The 22,257-nt window shown below is 24.3% G+C and overlaps 1 protein-coding gene across 2 annotated transcripts in view; it reads left to right on the forward strand.

Moving 5' to 3' along the window:
• The window catches only part of LOC105844135 (interaptin), a 106,145-nt gene that overhangs the window by 47,606 nt on the left and 36,282 nt on the right, over positions 1 to 22,257 (forward strand). For both annotated transcript variants that reach the window (XM_065793068.1, XM_065793067.1), the window contains 5 exons: positions 532 to 685; positions 931 to 1,100; positions 11,561 to 11,735; positions 11,832 to 12,013; positions 14,502 to 14,658. In XM_065793068.1, the coding sequence (XP_065649140.1) occupies positions 532 to 685; positions 931 to 1,100; positions 11,561 to 11,735; positions 11,832 to 12,013; positions 14,502 to 14,658 (838 nt within the window). The remainder of the gene's footprint in view (positions 1 to 531; positions 686 to 930; positions 1,101 to 11,560; positions 11,736 to 11,831; positions 12,014 to 14,501; positions 14,659 to 22,257) is intronic.

Genomic DNA, 22,257 nt, shown 5'->3' on the forward strand with positions numbered 1-22,257 from the left:
ATAAAAGCTGGTGGTAAAGATATCTCTAGGTCAACATCCTGTTGAAGTAATATGTTAAATCAAAAAAAGATGGTCAAGATTGTTATTGATTAAGGTTCAATCCTCCCCAGTTTTATGCACTTCATTTGACATACCTGTTTGCTAACCAAGATCATACAACATGTATGTCTACAGTGGTGTACACTGGATTTTTAGATGTTTAAGTTTTGACACTTACAGGCATTGTGCAAACTCCAAACTTTTGTATGTTTATGCTCATATCAAAAAAGAATGTTTTGCAATGAATTGGGGTGATTAGAGCTTGGGAACAAAAAACTCCTAATTTTTGGGCCCACCCAGCCCTTAACGTGGGAGCAATGAGTTTATAAAATATTTTCTTTACTATTTTTATCTAAATTCACATTCATCAACAAATTTCAAGTTTCATGCAATAATCTCCTAATGTTCAGTTTTTATGACCCTGCAATGTTTACAACCCCCTCAAATTGAGGGGGATAAAAATTTATATGGTCATAGTTTTTGTGTTATTAGGTCTCGGAAGGTTCTTGATGAAAAAAAGTTTAAAGATAAGATGAAAAACTGGCTTTCTGGAATTCAGTCTCTTCAAATATGGCTAAAGCAGTCACTGCAGCTCAAGATAGACTTTAATTCTGAACAACTTGATTATGAATTAAATAAAATCAAAGTAAATTTCTTTTATTTATTTTTTAGTTTTGATTTTTTGTGTAAGCTACTTTTAAATTTTATTTATATACTTTTAAATAATTTTGTTTTGCTTTAAAATTGCACTTTTTTGGGGGGTTATTTTTTTCAGGTCTTTTGGGTGAATTTAGTTATGTAACATAAAAATCTCCATTTTCTAACTATCTTTTTATTACAAATTTCAAAAGCAAATTAAAAATGCTGTGCCTGAATGTAATATCATTTCAGGCTTGCTTATCTGATGTTGATTTAAAGTGGAGTGAATTTTTAAAGTTAACAACAGATTGGAATGAAACACTTTGTGACATAGTGAAAAATAATGATTATGCTGTCATGCAAGAAGATGTGCAGAAGGATTTTGCTGATTTGCATAAAATGCTTATTCATTCAAATAATCAGTTTGTTTTTAAATTGTTTTTATATCTTTTTTATATATATTTTGAATTCATAAAAAGCAACATTTTAACTCTTTAGGAACTTAAACTTGTACTGTTTAGCAACTTAAGCTCCAATCTTTTAGCAATATAAACATTAACTCTTTAGCAACCTAAACTCCAACTTGTCCAACAGCACATAATTTCCACTGGAGGTCTTAAAGACGTCCTACAGGTTTTCGATGTCCATAAGACAATGTGTAGATGTCCCACAGGTGTCTGTACCTGCTTGGACTAGTAACTTGTTTCTCTCCACTTTTTAAAAGTTTGAGTTTCAAAGTTATAAGCTTGGGAGAGAAGTAAAACACTAAAATATCAACAATAAAAAATTATTAAAATAAATTTAAAAAAACAAGTAGTTTTTCATAACTATAGTGGTCTACAACTAGTGGAGTATATTCCCAATGTTGCATAAATGAATTTGTATATATATATATATATATACATATATATATATATATATATACATATATATATATATATATATATATATATATATATATATATATATATATATATATATATATATATATATATATATACATATATATATATATATATACATATATATATATATATATATATATATATATATATATATATATATATATATATATATATATATATATATATGTATGTGTATATATACATTTTCCCATTCTCTGATATCACCTGAGTTCATATGGTACATTAAAAAGTTTTTTAACCTCAATTTCAGCAATATGTAAAATTTTATTTTTTTTAACTTGAAAAAATTTGAGATTTTTTACATTATTTCATTTTATTTGCCTTTAGACTATTGTTTAAGTTTAACTGCTTATTGTAACAATTTAAAACATTTTTTTTAATGGTGAGATTTTTTCTTTAAAAATTATGTGGTATTATTTATTAGTTCAATGCACCGTGATCATCAGGTAATAAAAACATTATGATGTTTTAATGTGTAATGAAGTATACCTAAAGTTTTAACATCTATTGTTTTAGTCTGTCTTTTTTTTAGTTGAAAAAAAAGACACTAAAAAACCTTAATGTTTTAGATATATTTTTTTACACGCTAAAATATCATAATGTTTATATAAGAACTTGCAGGCGACTGAACATATAAATCTCAAAATGACAAATTTTGCACACATCATAAATTGACCGATAGCAAAATATATATGTATGTGTACAAATACAAAATACAAAACAGCCCTGGGAATACAAATACAATACAAAACAGCCCTGGGAATTAGGGTCAGAAAAAAATTACCAACCTCATTTCTATATTTTATGGTAACCCCTTTGTGTCTAAGTTTTTTTTGTTGACCTGATGCCGACCTCTAACAGTTTGAGGCAATTTATTTCCCACCTCATTATTCCTAATTCCGGTAGCTGTGTGTGTGTGTGTGTATATATATATATATATATACACACACACACGCACGCACGCACGCACACACACACACACACACACACAAATACACTTGGTTGGGAAGTGAGTGCGATTGCACTCTATACCTGACCATGCAGATAACGTTCAGTTGCGATAACTTGGCTACGGCTTTATTAATGTTGTGAGAGTATTTTAAAAATGTGTAAAGAAAGCTTAACTTGACTGATGAGGGACAATTATAAATAAAACTTAACTAAAAAAAATAAGAACTTTTAACCAAAAAAAAAAACTTAATAAATAACAAAAAATAATAATTTTATTTTGTATTTTGCAATGTAAAAGCAAGTATTTATTGCATCAAGTTATTTGAAAGCAAAGTTTTATGGTTAAACTTAAAAGATAAAAATGATATATAGAGAGGAAGCGAAAATACTTCACAATACAGCTGATGATGTTTATATAGAGGAAGCAAAAATGCTTCACAATATGATGATGTTTAGTAAGTAGGCTTTTTAATTAATAATTTTTAAGTTATTTTATATCTTTTTGGGTTTTGTCCTTGACCTCTGGCATGGTGCTGGTTCACATGTTAGTCAATATATTTGTGTGTTTGTGTTCTGTATGAAACTCTGGCGATTTATATATTTGTGTGTTTGTGTTCTGTATGAAACTCTGGCGATTTATATATTTGTGTGTTTGTGTTTTGTTAAACAAAACAAAAATGTACAAACTCCGGCACAGCGTTTATCCATTCATAACTCATTAGGCATATATGTAAGAAATATCTAAGATATTTAACATATGTTCATAACTGATAACTCACTATATATATATATATATATATATTTTTTTTTTTATTTATATACATATATATATATATATGTATATATATATACACACACACACTACCGACAAAATGTTTGAGGCAGGCTACGAATTTTTAGAAATAAGCAAATAAACAAACATTTTCAAGTCTAATTTATATTTTAACTAATATGTTTACAAAAGTTACACATTATTACACATTTTTAATCAATAATTTCTAATTTTAACTTGCGTTTTCTAGTTGTACTTGTACCAGTTTTGATTTGTCAAAATAATCAGTTATTCAATAAATCGCCCACCGTTAAGAAATAGTGTTATTAATACCTTTACTAGAGTGACAAACTTTGTGTGTGGTATACTTTTTTGAAGTAAAAAGAAAAGTAACGAGCATAGAATTTTGATATTTATAATTTGGCAAAAATTGTCAAAAATTTGTAAAAAAATTGAAAAAACAAGTAAACGAAAGGAATTAAACATTGCTGAAAGGGAAAAGAATTCAAGTTTATCTTGAAGAAAGTTATTCATAGGTCGAAATTTCAATAATAATGAAAATTTTAAGATGTTGTGTTTAACATTACAATGACATAAAGAAACTGGTAGGAATGCCACTAGAAAACGTACTGGAAGGCCTAAAAAAACTAATAAATTACAAGATAGAGAAATAAAAAAGATTTGTTTATCAAATAGAAGGTACACCGTCAAAAAAATCAGGTCTGTGTACAATCAATTTGATGATCTTAAAATTAGTACTTCCACTGTAAAGAATTGATTGAAGAAATTTAGCTTGCATGGGCGTGTAGCTGCTCGTAAACCATTATTAAGACCAATTAATAAGACAAAAAAGCTAAATTGGGCTAAAAATCATCAACATTGGTCAATTGAAGAATGGAAAAATGTCCTTTGGACAGATGAATCCATGGTTGAAGTTTTTGGTTCAAAACGTTGTGTTTTCATGCGAAGATTTGCAGGGGAAAGGTATTTGGAAGAATGTTTAATACCCACTGTGAAACATAGGGGTGGATCTGTGGTCGTTTGGGGATGTTTTGGTGGGGGGAATATTGGAAACCTACACAAAATTGAAGTAATTATGAAAAAGAGATGTACAAAGACATTTTAGAATATCAAATGCTGCCTTCTGGTGAGAGGTCATTTTCCGATCAGTATGTTTTTATGTATGATAATGACCCGAAACATACCAGCAAAATCTGAAAAACTTATTTAGCAGATCTTCAAAGCCAGAAAATATTAAAAAATAATGGAATGGCCACCACATCACCACAACAACTCGATCTTAATCTGATCGAGTTGTTGTGGGAAGAACTTGATAGGAATGTGCGAGAAGAACAGCCATCTTCTGTGAAAGACCTTTGGCACATATTGCTAGTAAAATGGGACGCAATACAACCTGAAAAGCTGTCTAAATTAATTGATCATATGTTGAGGATCTGTACAGGATCGTATGCCAAGGATCTGTAATACAGAATAAAGGTGGTTATTTTGATGAATCAAAAATTTAATTAAAATGCTAGTTTAAATTAGAAATTATTGATTAAAAATTAATAAAAATATTTAGTTTTTGTAAGCATATTAATTAAATTAGAAATTAGACTTCAAAAAGTTTGTTTATTCACTTATTTCTAAAAATTTCTAGCCTGCCTCAAACTTTTTGTTGGTAGTGTACATATATATATATATATATATATATATATATATATATATATATATATATATATATATATATATATATATATATATATATATACAGTCGTCCCCCGGTTAACGAACCCCCCTGTTAGCGAACTTTCGGTTAACGAACCGAAAGTTTGCCCAAAATCCTCCCCCGGTTAACAAACCGGAACTCGGTTAACGAACCGGGACCGCCAAATGGCGTGCACACGCGCGTGAAGGTCGGGCGCGCCGTCCAGCATTTCCCCCTCAGTTTTGTGAGTGTCATGGAAGCCTGGGAGGTGAATGGTTGTGCTGGGTGTGCTTTTGTTGTTTCATTTTTTTCTTTTCTTGTTTCACTAATATTTTTCATGCATTTTTGTGCTTTTTTCTAGGTCTTTTTCCCACTTGCGATTTTTTCGATTTTGCGATTTTTCAAAATGTCGAACCCTGCGAAAAAAAGCAGAAAAGTTTTCACTCTTGAAGAGAAAAAGACAATCATTCAAAGAGTGCAAAAAGGTGAAAAGCAAAGTGACCTGGCTAAGGAGTTTGGTGTGAATAAATCAACCATTTTTTGATAAGCAATGTTCATGTTCAATTTTTAGTTTTTTCTAAAACTTTGACAAGCAATTTTCATGCACAATTTCAATTTGTTTCAATTTTTAAAAGTGCATAAATCTCAGGTTTCAATCATTTCACCTTTGCCTATTTTATTTATCAAGTTGGACAATTTTTTGAATTTTTTCCCCCATTATTTCGGCAAAATCCACCAATTAAAAATTTTTTAATGGCGGCCTATGGGAAAACGCGTTTCGGTTAACGAACTTTTCGGATAACGAACTAGTTCGTACTCCGAATTAAGTTCGTTAACCGGGGGACGACTGTATATATATATATATATATATATATATATATATATATATATATATATATATATATATATATATATATATATATATATATATATATATATTTATATATATATATATATATATATATATATATATATATATATATATATATATATATATATATATATGTATATAGATATATATATGTGTGTGTGTTCAAAGATCAAAGTCTTGCTTTTATAAAATCAATTGTTTTAGAATATTTATATTTATCATAAAAAATACATATGCCTATCAAGATTTTATATGTTATATGATTTAATATAATTTAGTTGTTGTATATTATGGAATCCTAACTTTAGCTTTAATTTCCAGACCTGTAAAATCTCAAGTTCTTGAATGCTATTTACAAATGAATACTTTGCTCCGTGCTGGAATTTTTTTAAATGTTGCAAAGGCTATTAAACAATAGAATATTCCTCAAGGATATAAATGAAAAAGAGCTACAAGTTCCATCATATAATTGTTTTTGCTTACTTTTACTTGTTAAGTGGAAAACATTATATCTTGGGGTGAAAAAAACAAGTTTTTTAGGAAATTTATGGGTTTAAACACTTTGTTAAAGTTCTAGCTCTTTTGATCTTAATCATGTTCAAATTAAGGACATTTTTAATTTTTATTCAAAACAATTTGAAGCAAACTGAATAATCAAAATCTAAACAATGTTTAAAAAGAGACTAAAGTTCTAAATTCTGTATAAACAAAAAAAAAAATTTGAAGTTTTTTTTTTTAAACACAAGAAGAAGTAATTGTATTAAATAAATAAATTCTTATTTATTTCATTTCATTAAAAACCTTAAATATAGGTTGTCAATTATAAAGTTTTTATAAAAACATTTGTTTTGAATTTTACTAATTTGCCTTAACTACAAAGAGTAAGAAGTTAACTTTTAGCATATTAAAACTTAATTTTTTGGATTAACATGAAACACATAAATTTGAATGTTCTCAGAACATGTAAAACGCTGTGGCCAGGTTGCTACAACTAAATGTGTTATGCATGGTCGGGAATAGAATTCAATTGTTTCCAACCAAGTAGGGATTGCATCTTGAAATTCAAAATTTCCGGAATTCTTTTTCATAATATAGTTTCGAGTTCCGAAAACTTTTTTAGCAAATTCCGAAATTAAAATTTATATTTTTCGTGCACTCTCTAACCTTTAAATTGTGTTTTTGTACATATAAATATTTTATATTCTAATTCTATAAGAAGAAATAAAGAAAACAATTGTAAATTACAGTTATCCTGCATAATACAAATAGACATAGAGAAAACATTCCTAAATTGCAGTTAATGGTTTTATGTCTTCATTTCATATCCACATGTAATAATTTTTATATTTAGTATAACCTTGTGTTCGTGTCTTTTATTTTACAATTTTCAACAGTATTGATATTTGCTAATTAGAGTGCGGTGTGTATTGAATTATTTGAATCAATATTTTTTAAATAGGTAAGCAAATAATAGCAGGAATAATAGCAGTTTTAATTTAACAACATTATTTGATAAATTTTAGTTAGCAAATATTTAATTTTAATATTGTTTTGTTTAACAAGTTAAATTATTATCAAGAGAACATCCTAAAATGTCTTCAAAGGAAAGTTATTTGGAATACACAAAGCAATGTAAAAATCAAAATTCTGTTTGGATTCATTTTTAAGAGAATTAAAAAAACTAACAGCAAAATGTAAAATATGTTATGAAATAGTAAAAACTATTAATGTATTAAAATGGGATGTCGTGCAAGATGAAGGTCCAGAAAGCAGCGCATCAAAAATGATGATTACAAACTATTTATTTAACAAAAAGGATGAATCACTTTCTGCAATCGTATATGTGCCTTAGATAATATGTTATTCAAAGTTTTCTGTACGTTTATCGATTTAAGAAATTTGTTTTTGGCTAGAGGCGCTCGAGATTATGTATTACCAAAATTACCTAACTCGATTTGCAAAATGGTTTTAAAATATACACAAAAAATGCGGGCTAAAATGATGGATTTTGTAAATTTTAAAGAAGATGGAAAAAGATTTTGCTTAACTCTAGATAAATGGACATCTTCAAGAAACCTATGTTATTTAAATGTGAATGTCCATGGCAAGAAACAGTTTTGGAATTTAGGTTAAATACCTGTTGAAGGACGTTTTTCTGCAGAGAAATGCATTACAGCTCTGAAAACCACATTGCAAGACAACAATCTAAATATCGATAAAGATATTGTCTATAACAACTGATGGGGTAGCTGTGATGCAAAATGTTGGACGGTTTTTACCATGTAATCAGCAGTTGTGCATTGCACATGCGATACATTTAGCTGTAATTCATGTTCTGTATAATAATTCGAATACAACTGAATTGGTGACTCACACATATACAGAAAATGTTAGTGTATCTTTAGGAAGATGTAACTACATCTGCTAATTTTTCTCCAAGTCCAATAACATCTGACAAAACTTCCTTCAGATATAATTACATCTGAAAAAATCTTATATGTAACTACATCTGGTTAAAATAATGCATTTAAATTTAAAGATATAACTATATCTGAAAAAAACCATATGTAAAACTACATCTGGTTAAAATAATGCATAGTTATTTAATATTTTCATAAAATCCTATAGTTACATTTATTATAATTAAAAAGATGTAACTACATCTGTAGAATTCACAGGTGTAGTTGTACAGAGGTAGTTATTCTTAACATAATTGATAAGATGTAACTACATCTGTTAAATTTCAGATGTAGTTGGACAGATGTTGTCATACTTAAATAATTGAAAAGATGTAACTTCATCTGTAGTAATCATATACTTTTTACACAGTCATCAATCAATTTTCAGATGGTGTTGGACAGATGTTATTATACCTCAGTGTATTTACAGATGATGTTGTACAGATGTGGTTATACATCATTTACAGATGCTATAATTAAGCAAGATAATACAATTGATGTGCCAAACTAAAAAACTATTTCTAATGTCATACAATTGAACCATACTATAACACCTGAGTTTCTAAGAACATTTTCAAATGCTCAAAAAAAAATTATAATAATAAATAAAATAAATTCAGAAAAATCAGTAAATCTAAGATACATACCAGAAAAAAAACTTTTACGCAAGATAAAACTGGAATCATTATAGAGGATTTCTTAACAAGAAACTTATAAAATCAAACTAAAATGAAAATTACTTTAATCTATTTTGAATCGAGTTAACTCTTAATTATTTTGATTTTTTAACACAGTTTAATTGTAAAAGTTTTGATTTTGTTTCTTATAGAAATTCTTATAAATATCAGGGTTATTTTATTTTACAAATTTTATTTTTGCTTTTATCTATAGTTTCTATAATAGTTTTACATAAGTCTTGTTTGATTTGTTTTTAACATTTTATACATACTTTTTTCTTATACAAACATTAGTTTGTATAAGAAAAAAGTTATCAATAGTTATCAATAGAAACTTAAACTTAATGAAGTTTTAAAATATAGTAATACAATATATAAATATAGTGATATTCTCTTATTTTAAAATGCAATAAATATTTTTTTTAAATCTTATACTTAAGTCAATTTGCTGGTGATGATATAAAGCTACCTTGGGTGTATTCAAAGCTACCTCAGGTGTATTCGAAGTTTCCAGGTTAGGGTGGCTAAGAATGCATTTATGCATATTAACTAAGTAAGAAAACTTTATTTTCAGTAATATATAAATAATTAAAGTATTGATTTATTAACAAAAGTGTAAAAAATTTTCAAAGCTGTCCCCTTCTTCCTTATAATATATATATATATATATATATATATATATATATATATATATATATATATATATATATATATATATATATATATATATATATATATATATATATATATATATATATGGTATATATATATGGTATATATATATTATATATATATATATATATGGTATATATATATATGGTATATATATATGGTATATATATATGGTATATATATATGGTATATATATATATATATATATCTATATATATATATCTATATATATATATATATATATATATATATATATATATATATATATATGGTATATATATATATATGGTATATATATATGGTATATATATATATATATATATATATATATATATATATATATATATATATATATATATATTATATATATATATATATATATATATATATATATATATATGGTATATATATATATATATGGTATATATATATATATATATATATATATATATATATATATATATATATATATATATATATATGGTATATATATATATATGGTATATATATATATATGGTATATATATATATATATATATATATATATATATATATATATATATATATATATATATATATGGTATATATATATTATATATGGTATATATATATAATATATATATATATATATATATATATATATATATATATATATATATATGTGGTAAATTTGAATTAAAATTTATAAACACTTATATGTGTATTATATGTCAGTATATAAATAAATATAAAATAAATGCATAAATATGTAATGTATTATACATCATATCGAGTCTGAATTGTAAAATATCTCTGTATTTAAATGGGACCATAAACCTCACTTCCTGTCCGTTGAGTCTTTGCAAAGTAAATATATATATATATATATATATATATATATATATATATATATATATATATGGTATATATATATGGTATATATATATTATATATATATATATATATATGGTATATATATATATGGTATATATATATGGTATATATATATGGTATATATATATGGTATATATATATATATATATATATATATATATATATATATATATATATATATATATATATATATATATATATATATATATATATATATATATGGTATATATATATATATGGTATATATATATGGTATATATATATATATTATATATATATATATATATATATATATATATAATATATATATATATATATATATGGTATATATATATATATATGGTATATATATATATATATAATATATATATATATATATATATATAATATATATATATATATATATATATATATGGTATATATATATATATGGTATATATATATATATGGTATATATATATATATATATATATATATATATATATATATATATATATATATATATATATATATATATATATATATATATATATGGTATATATATATATATATATGGTATATATATATATATATATATTATATATATATATATATATATATATATATATATATATGTGGTAAATTTGAATTAAAATTTATAAACACTTATATGTGTATTATATGTCAGTATATAAATAAATATAAAATAAATGCATAAATATGTAATGTATTATACATTATATCGAGTCTGAATTGTAAAATATCTCTGTATTTAAATGGGACCATAAACCTCACTTCCTGTCCTTTGAGTCTTTGCAAAGTAAATATATATATTTTTTAAATGTTGTTTTGTTGATATATAGGTAACAAACTTGCAAACTAATGCATTTTTTATTATGTGTATAAAGTATACCTGTTTATAAAGTAAGGTATACTTATTTATTTTCCCAAATTTCAAATCTTTTAATAACAATATGTTTTTTTTTTTCAAAAGGTGTGAAATGATGATTAGCGAAAACCTGATAAAAAATCAAAGTAATATTTTGCAAGAATGGAAGAGTTTTTTTAATCCAAAGTATGAAGAAATAAATCTGCTTGAGAATAACTTAGTTAAGCATCCAATGGAAATGGATATAAAATCAGCTAAACATAGAAAACAAGACATAAAGGTTTAAACTTTTCTCTTCTTCTTTTTAATATAATTTAAAATAAAATCAATAATATTTTTATTTCTTTGTTGTTGTTTTTTCATGTTTTGGTTCCAGGAGTATGAAAATAAAATAAGCAGTTACGTGAAGGAGATAGAACTTTTAAAAGAAAAAAAGTTGCATATTATAAAACAGAAAGGATTTTCTGTTGAAATTGAAAGTACTATTGAAAAGGATATTGAAATAGTTCAAAATTTACTTTTAAACATTAAAGTTGCAGTTAAAGAATTCAATAAACTGTAAGTCTGATTATATTTGGGTTTTTTAAAATATTTTTTTCTCTTAAAATGTTTGAAGACCCGTTATTAGTTATAAAATGTATGTTCAATAAACATTAATAAACAAAACGATATTGTTTTAGTACTACTACTACTACTACTACTACTACTACTACTACTACTACTACTACTACTACTACTACTACTACTACTACTACTACTACTACTACTACTACTACTACTACTACTACTACTAGCTACTATTCTTATTACTACTATTACTACACTAGTAGCTGCTGCTGCTACACAACAGCTAAATGAACATTTTATTTAAATTCTAGGTAAAATGATTATAATAAAAAATGGCAAAAAAATAAGTAATAAAAAATGTTTTATATAAATATTAAACAAAATAAATAACAACAGAAAAACAAATGTTTTATTTAAAATAAAATAATTAAAATAAAAACATCAAGATGAATGTTTATTTAAATTAACTAAATTAAATTGAAATAAAAATGTCCCAAAAAACACAAAAAACTTATTTTAACTCTAAGTAAAATAATTACATTAAAAATGGTGAATAGTGAAATGGTGAATAGTGAAATGGTGAATAGTGAAATGGTGAATAGTGAAATTGTGAATAGTGAAATTGTGAATAGTGAAATGGTGAATAGTGAAATGGTGAATAGTGAAATGGTGAAATGGTGAATAGTGAAATGGTGAATAGTGAAATGCTGAAATGGTGAATGGTTTTATTTAAGTTCTAAATAAGATAATTAAAATAAGAACAATAAAATGAATATTTTATTTAAATTCTATTTTAATAAAATAATTCATACGTAAACATGTTTTTATGATTTTTCATAAAGGTATTTGATGAACAAAAAAGAAACCTTTTTTTATGCGATTGCCAAAGTTTTTGCGGCTGTGTGAACGATCACAAAAAGGCTTGAGAGCAAAAATGCTGGTCAAATGGAGAAGATCGATATATATTATTACCAATTGCTAACCTAACAACAAAAGAATAAAGGTTCAGGATATATTTAAAAAAACAGTAATCCCAGTCCGTAACACTATCATCGCTCTTCTTACTACTACGCTAAAGCTGACACTGATTCTTTTTGTAATTTTCTTAGTGACAGTCTTTGGGCTGATGTTTTTTCTCAATCTGGTAATAAATGCACCTCCTACATAACCTCTTGAATCCAGGCAGGAAGGGAAGCTTTTATTCTATCTTGTTGGTTCTAAATCAAGCCTCATTCTATTCCATATTTTCACCTTCTTGTGCAGCTGCTATATATAATTATAATCATTTTTTTCATCTTTTTCAAAAAAACAACTCTCTTGAGAACAAACATGTATTTAATTTTGCAAGAAATCTTTGTAAAAAGGTGTTGTCTGTTGCTAAGCTCTATTTTTTCCAAATTACTTGATCTTGTATCTTATCTCACATGTTAGGCTCTAGAGAGTTTTGGAAAACCTTCAACAGCATCATTAACAAATGTACGTCTAATATTCCATCTCTAATTCATGGGACTGATCTTATTACCTCTCTCATAGGTAAGGCTGAACTATTTGCAAAGAAATCTTCTAATTCGACTTTTGAATCTTATGACCATATTCTTCTTTCCATTCTAGTTAAACAGGTTAAACAGGAATTATAACCCATTGTTAGACATTCAAATCAATCCAGCTTCCGCTGCTGAATTAAACTCAATTAAACTCTTCTATGGCCTTTGGTCCAGACAACATTCATAGTTTTATAAAATTGTTCTTTTAAACTCTCTTCAGTTATTAAGTTAATTCTTATTAAGTGCTTGACTGAACCTTGTTTTCCTGCTTGCTGAAAATGACTCAACTTTATACTCTTGTCTTGACAAAAAGTCTTCCCTTTTCAATCGCTTAGAACAGTAACAGATGGGGGCTTGCAGTGGCTTGTGAATTATAATTCCAACAAAACTTAGTTATTTACCACAATATATATATATACACACACACACACACACACACACTTTGGTTATCATATTATACCATACTGAAACAGGGGCTTCAGTATATACTTTGACTGACTAAATAGGTTGAACATGCAAGGGAGTGCCCCTGCATTGACTAAGTGTCAGATTGGGGCAGCAATGTTTTTTTTTATTTTTCTTTGTTTTCTTCTTTTTCCAAAAAAAAACTATATATAATGAGGGAAGTAAAAATATCACTCAATAGATAAATGTACAATAGATAAAGTAAAGTATAGTAATAAAGTTGGCAATAAATTGCCGACCTTAAAATACTTTGGATCAGCATCAAGTTGGCGCAAAATTTCAAACGCAAAGGTTTCACTACATAAAAAAGTGCTTGGTATATTTTGTAGACTTTTTAGAGACTTTTAGGTCAGCAGTTAGGTTAGCATTAAATGCCAACCTTATTCCAAAGGCTGATATATATTTTTTTGTTTTTCTATTATTATTTTAGTTTTTAATTTGAATAATTATTTTATTTACTTTAATTTTAGCTTTTTGGATGATTACCAAAAACTTAAAAAAAGAGAAAACAATTTGTTTGGTAACTTTGTGAAAAAATATGAAATCATATTGTTATGGATTCAAGATAATGAGGCGAACATTGAAAAGTTTATGTCAATGGAAAATATTTTTGACTGCTCAAAAGAGGTTTATTATTCCTTTTTTTTTTTTTTTTTTGAGAAACAACTTTCATCTTAAAATAAATTATATACACACACAAACGCACACACACACACACAAATAGTATTGTGCACTTAGCTAAGCAACAGATGTCATACTAATGAAGGGAGTTGTGAGGGCTTTATACATACATTGACTGACTATCTAGAGGGAACATGCAAGAGAATGCCACTACATCGACTAAGGGTTAAAGTTATGGCAGCTTTTTTTTTCTGAAAAACTGTATAGATTTTTTTACTCACCAAATGTTGATTAAAATATGCAAAAGTAGGTGTATATGTGCAGAGGTGTACACTTGTGTTCGCCTGACAGTACCAGATGACTAAATTTTGTGAAGAACAACAACTGATTTTTATCAACAGTTCAATTTTTTTTTAATCTTTTTTAATTCAAGAATTCTATAAAAAAGAAAGTTAACTATCTAAAACAATAATAAAACTATATTTTTGAAGTTTCAAAGTTTATTTTCCCCATTTTCTATTATTAATTAGAACATAAGAAAATTGTACAAGCTTTTAAATGTATTTAATAAAATACTTCTTAAATAAAAATAAAAAGTTTTATCGTTTAAACAAAAATACTATTTTGTTTTTGTTTTTTTACAAATTTTATTAAAGAATTTTGCTATAACATAATAGAACTAAATTTGCCAAGAAAACTTTGACAGGCTTTGTTGAAAAGTGTTATGTAGCTTGCTTTTTTCCATAGATATTGAAACTGTTCAGTTAAGCAAAAAGATTTTTGTAAAATATAAACGTCAAAAATGTTCGTCTAGGCAAAAACTTTTTTTTTTTTTGGGGGTATTTAAATTATCTATACATCGTTAATTTGACGTTTATTCAGAAAATATTAGGTCGTAAAAAAAAGCATTTAACATGATCGTCTAGTAAAAAAATTCTGATTTTTTGAAAAAAAGTGAAAATTTTGTTTGAAAAAAGAAATTTTTGCTCTTTTAGAAAATATATACTTTTACACATTTTTTTAAATTATATTTTTCTAAAATTTACTTTTTTCAAAGACATGTTTTAAGTTTTCTCCTTAGCAACTCCCTTAGCAGCAATGCTCTTTAGTTGTTTTGGACCACAAATTTTAACCAAAATTGAAAATAAATTTTTCCTTAAGGAAGCAGAATCTTTAAGGATTTATTTATAATTTAGGATTTAATGATAAAGAAAAATACCACGAAGGAGTAGATAGTTATTCTAAAGTATCATTTTGAAAATATTTTTTTTATTTTGTTAGTTTTCTCTGATTGTAATTTTTCATACTTAAAACTCACATATCTCTATTACTCATTTTTAAATGAAATTGTCAAGTTTTGTTCAATTGTTAGTTATGAGTTAGTATGTGAACCAGAATCAAATTAATTCTTAAAGTGTTTTAGGAATAATGGTATGGTTTTTATCAAATTTTACCCCTTTTTTAAATTCCGCAAATATGCATACCTGCCATAATGGATCTAAAAATAATTATAAGTTTTTACTGGTTCACATCCTAGTTTTGTATATATTCTGCATGCACACCAAAGTTCTTGCAAGAATAATCTACAGATAGCTAGAACTCTTTGTTTTAAGAAAGCGGTATTTTATGAATATTTTTGCTGATTCAGTATGTAAAAATGTTAGTAATTTTTTTTTTCTTTTTTTGCAATATAAATATAATTTCTTTATGTTGAAAGATAAAATAAACTTTGCACAAAATAAAATTTTTTTTTTTTTACTAGATGACCACCTTAACCACAACTGAAAATGTTTTAAAGAAACAAATTGTTTTATAGAAAAAAGTTTAATATTAACAGACTTTAAATTAAATTTAATTTAAAAAATTTAAATTTGTTTTGAAGGAATGTAAAATAGTTTTTAATAAAAGTTTTTTTTATCATCTGCTAACTAATTCATTACATAAACATAATAGATTATCATAGATTATTATAAGCAAAAGGAAATTTAATATCGTGTTTAGTTCCTTTGACATAGTATGTCTAAGAACATAAATTATGTTAACAAATATTTTGTTGGTAACTGAAAAATCGATCTATAAATTGTTTATAATCTTTATTAAAAATACTATATTAAATATGTAAAAGTTAAAATAAACAAGTTGTGATAAACTAACAAAAGATTATGTTAAGTATAAGATTGTTTTAAAAAATAAATTATAAGGAAATATAATCTTTTTCAAATACTGAATTTAGATTCAATTAATTATTTTTGTTATATTAGTAGGATTCATTTTTGAAATCACAATTTTCAAAAAATTTCAAATAAAATATTATCGATAAAAAGATTTTTTTCGGATTCGGTAAAAACTTTCGAAAACTATTGAATAGCTAAAAAAATTTCGAAAACTTAAATTTAATTTTGAAAACTCATATTAATTTCTATAAAAAAAGTAATTTCGATATACTAAATTAATTTTGAAATATAAGTTGAATTTCGAAAGTTAAATAAATTTCGAAGAAAAAGAGTTTCAAAAGGTTAAATTAGTTTTGAAAAAAAAAAACCATTTCGATAAGCTAAATTAGTTTTGAAAAAAAAAAGGTGCTAATACACTTGGTTTAACAAAATTATGGGCTCAGGTTAAATTAGGGATAAAACTTTTATTTACTTTGGAGTAAAAAAGTTATTTTTAAATGTAAAATGTAATATTTACAATTGAAATTAAACTATTAAAAAAGATAATACTAAAAAAAGAAAAAAAACATTTAAAAAGAACATAAAATATACCATTCAACAATAATATACCAGTCAAAAATAAAAATATACCATTCAACAGTTTCTCTGAAAACCTGTAATAACATTTTATATGACTCTGTAGCAGGTGGTAAAAGAATGATTTCTGGAGCAGATAATACTGTTTCCACTTGAAAATGAACTTTATTTGGATGAAACTATAAACTAAGAAAATATTAAAAATGTTTGAAAATATATATATTATTGTATTTAAAATATTAAGTGTTTAGTTTTTCTTTAATTTCAAATTTATTTTACAAAGGTCATTCCTTTTGAAAAAACAGAATTTTCAATCCTGTCCAAACTGTAATTAACAATTAATATCAGTTTTGCTTATATAAGTTAAATTCATTTTGTTTCTTTCCGTAATATCATTAATTACAAACCATAATATTATAACATCAAGTTTTTTTTTTGTAATTTTTACTATTTTATATTAAATTTTGTGAGGAGGTTCTCACAAATTGTCAGTTAATTAATACAATAAAATAATAGTAATAATAAAATGGTAGCAATAAAAATATTATTAAGAAGAAAAGTAGACAACATTACACAAAATTACTTTGAGTATAGAAAATAGTAAGGGATAAAATTTAAAGAAAAAAGATAAAACTTATAAACTTTAAAATTTTAAAACTTTTTTTTTTTAATTTGTAATTTTTTTTTTTAAATACATATTATGTTGTATATTTGATTTGTTTTAATCTTTTTTAATTAGAATTTTAATTGTTTTTTCACTGACTAAACCTAAACTTCAAAATATATTTAAATTGATTTATTATCCAATCATCATAATATAATGATGCTGAAATTAATATTATATTACATATTATAAAATCTTTTTAATAAAATCTTTTTCACTGTGAAAAAGATCTTGATTATTAAGAAATAGGAACAAAATATATCTTTTCAACAAAATTTATCATTACAAACAAAACAATGAAAAAATTCTAATACTTAAAATAAAACAAAAGGCAATTTTTAAAAATAAAACATTAATTAACAAAACAAATTTGTATTATTTATATATAAATATCTATAACTAAATTATATCTATGCAAAATATTATATATCTATATCTATACTATTCTCTTTATTTTATCTTTAATTTTTATTGTATTTTTGTTATCTTTTTTGTTATAGTATTATTTTTTGTTAATTTTAAATGTTCATCGTAACCACAATTATTATTATTTTTAACTTTACTACTATTATTCATATTTTATTACTTTCAATTTAAATAACTGTTTTATGTACTTGTTAGTTGTTACGTTTTATCAGATGATATTAAATTTGTTGAATAAGGAGTAGGGAAACCAAAGTCTCAATATCTTTTTGAAAAAACTGTCAGTACTATCCGATCAATAATGTAATCTTCATATCAAGTCAAAAATATAATATGTGATAGAAATATGATTAATAAGACATTCTTCATAATATTTAGAAAATCGTTTTATAAAAACCTTTGTTGAATAATGATACTATTATCTAAATCTTCAATAAGGTTCATTAGCTTGTAAACATTAGTTATAGTTTACTGAAAAAAACTGGTCAACTTTTTATTGATAAATGTGTGCATAAAGTAGCAAAAAAACTTGAATTAAAAATTTAGTTTAGAATTTATTAAATTTATAAATTATAAATTACATAATTAGATCATTTATAATATCTATTTATTGCTTTTCAATTTTTTTATTTTTTATTTTTTTCAAATTTTTTGCATTCAATTGTTAAAATAAGTAATTGGTAGTTTCATTTATTGAAATCACTGCTTTTAAAATTTACTAAAAGCCAACACAATATATATATAGCCATATAAATATAATTTATTTATATCTCAATTTGGTTCTTTATCTTAAACATTTATAGTTTTGCTCCTAGAAGCATTTTTTTTTTAATATTTTAAATAATAATAAAATATAAACATTAATAAAAATTTTTTTAAAAAAGAAATAACTTATATTTAAATTACGTTTTATCATTCGAAAATAGGTAATAATAAAAAGTAGTAATAATAACAACAATTAAATTACTCTTTACTACTCTTTTTACAAATAATCAAAAATTTTAGGATATCAGTGGTTTAGGATATCAGAGGTTAAAAAGACAGTGTTTAAAATTAGTTACAGACCCAATTGATTCTACTGGCGAAGGAAGACTATTCCAAAATTTTACACTGTAAAATTATTTCAATAAATTTCTATTATTAAAGTTCTATTCATGAACCTCAATTTTTAATAATATCTTAAATAATTTTCTTATTAATGTCTTAAATAATTTTCTTAATATCTTCAATAATTTTCTTAATAATATCTTAAACAATTTTTTTAATAATATAAAATTTAAATTTCATATATCTATTTTATTTATTCATTTTATATCTAAAATTTAACTATATAAAGTTAATTTTAAAAATGCATAGCAAAAGTAATTTTACAAATAAAAGTAATTAACACAAAAAAGTTACTTAAAAATGAAAGTAACTTGCCAAAGTAAGTCATAAAAAAGTTGTTTAGATGTTACTTACATAAATAATTTTTATTTTTTAGCTTTAATACATCTTATTATCATTTTTTTTTCATATGATTTTGTTACTGCTGGTGTTAACCTTCGATTGTTAAATGATTTAGTTTTTAAAATATTTGTTATCACTGGAAAAACTTTATCATTGCAATTTTGGTTTACCTGAGGAAAGCCATTACAGGCTAGGTCTACATTTTGAATTTGTAAAATTTCTTCACAGTTTGTAGAATTATTAAAAAACAAGAAAAATTGTAGATAAATATAGAGACAATTATAGAAATGTCATTATATATTCCTTTTGCAAATTAAAAATTGCAAAATAAATATATAACGTTAGGGTTGTTCATATGTATGAAAAACATTGTCTGGGAGAGAAAAACAACAATAATTTTGCGTGATGTTATTTGTTTCTCAGATGTATTTAACTTATATACGATAATCTTAGGAGCAATTTTTTATCTAGAAAAATTGACAGAACACAAATAAGGTAAAAAGATTTCTCATGTTGCATGTACCGGATACATGTTAATAGTGAAACTATATAATAATTGTGTTAGAAGTGAAATTATATAATAAATATGTTATTGTTTTCTTATTGTTGTATTAAAAGTAGACGATTTTTTGTCTGGCTTATTTCTGTAATGTTTGGGAAGTGTGACTGGTTTTTCGCTAATGTATTTTTCTATCTACCAAAACAAATATTATGCTGTAGCCTTTCTTTGATCTTAGACACAGACATTAAAATACTGTTTTTGCTAGTTTTATTGTTAAAAAGCGCTTTGAGTAAATATGCTTATAGCATTTATATATTGAATGGGGGTATGTCCTACCCACCTGCCATACATACTCTTCGCGCAGGTCTTAACTACATCTAGCCATTAATATTCATTCTGAAGAGCATATTTAAAATGAGTACGATATTTTGAGAATTGTTTTGTCCTAATTTTAAGAGTTTTAATTTTTTGTTATTATAAATATTCATATAAAAATATTTCAATACAAATTATAGAGATTCAATAGTGAAAAATTGTTTCGGTAAATTTTCAATAAAGTAAATATATTTCTGTACAATTTTTGAGAGTTTTGAAAGCAAAAATTAGTTTCAAAGCTATTTTTAGGATTTCAACAATTTAAAAATGTATTGATAGAATATCATACAGTGAAAGTTCAACTTTAGCATAAGTGAACAACCCTATAAATTAGTTTAAATAATTTTTAGCACCGTTTAAAATTAAATTTAATTACAACTATAAATGCACTAAAATGACTAAAATAAGGGAGAAATCCGCTGAACGCAAAAATTTTTGTAAAAAATAGCAACAGGCAACTCAAAAAGTTGGCGGGTCACCAAAATTAACGAACTGGTTACTTTCTGTCGCTTTTCTGGCAATCTAACAAAAGTCCGAGTGTACCTGGTGTGTTATGTGTTTTTATAGAGTAGTGTGCAAAATTTGATAAACAACAAAAAATTTCCAGTAACTTTTTACTTGAAATTTTACTTTTACTCAACTTTTTGTCAATAAATGAAATGTTTTTCTCTGTGACTACATAGTATAAATAACTCAAAAAAATTGATAACCTATAATGGATAGAAGAAGTTTATTAATAACATTACTGTGCAAAAGTTTATAAACAAATAAAAAAAAAAAACCTAATGTCCTAAAAAAAATTTAAAATGTTTTAATATCAGATCAGTAAGATAGCACATTACTCAAAAGGATACCATCAGTGAGCTTCAAAAATTTGCTTTATGGTTGAAAAAAACAATGAAACCAGAAATAAATTAAAACATATCACAAATAACTTAAAAAAAAACAAACATAAACAACTAAAAAAAGCATAAACAACTAAAAAAAACATATTACAAATAACTAAAAAAAAATATAAACAACTAAAAAAAAGGCATTTGAAAACAAAACAACTAAAAAACACATCACAAATAACTAAAACTCATGAAAAAATGGTTTAGCAGTTAACTAAATTAGCAATCATTAAACTAGTTCAAAAAACTTTTAAACTTAAAACAATAAAAAGTTTAGCCCATTTTTGATTAGAAAACAAACAATAATAACTAATAAACAACTTAATAAACAAATAAACAAATAAACTAATAAACAAATAATAATAACTAATAAACAACTTTAGTGAAAACCATTGTAAGAATGTGCACTATTTTATAAAAATTTATTGAAGGGGCACAGTTTCTGTCCTGTAAAGCATCAGATGTAGCTAATTGAGGATCCACAGCAGTTTTTATATCTTCCACTCCGTACCCAATCCATATCAGGTCACTTTTACAACTGATAACTCA

The sequence above is a fragment of the Hydra vulgaris genome, chromosome 03 (genome assembly GCF_038396675.1).
Source record: "Hydra vulgaris chromosome 03, alternate assembly HydraT2T_AEP".
NCBI lineage: Eukaryota > Metazoa > Cnidaria > Hydrozoa > Anthoathecata > Hydridae > Hydra > Hydra vulgaris.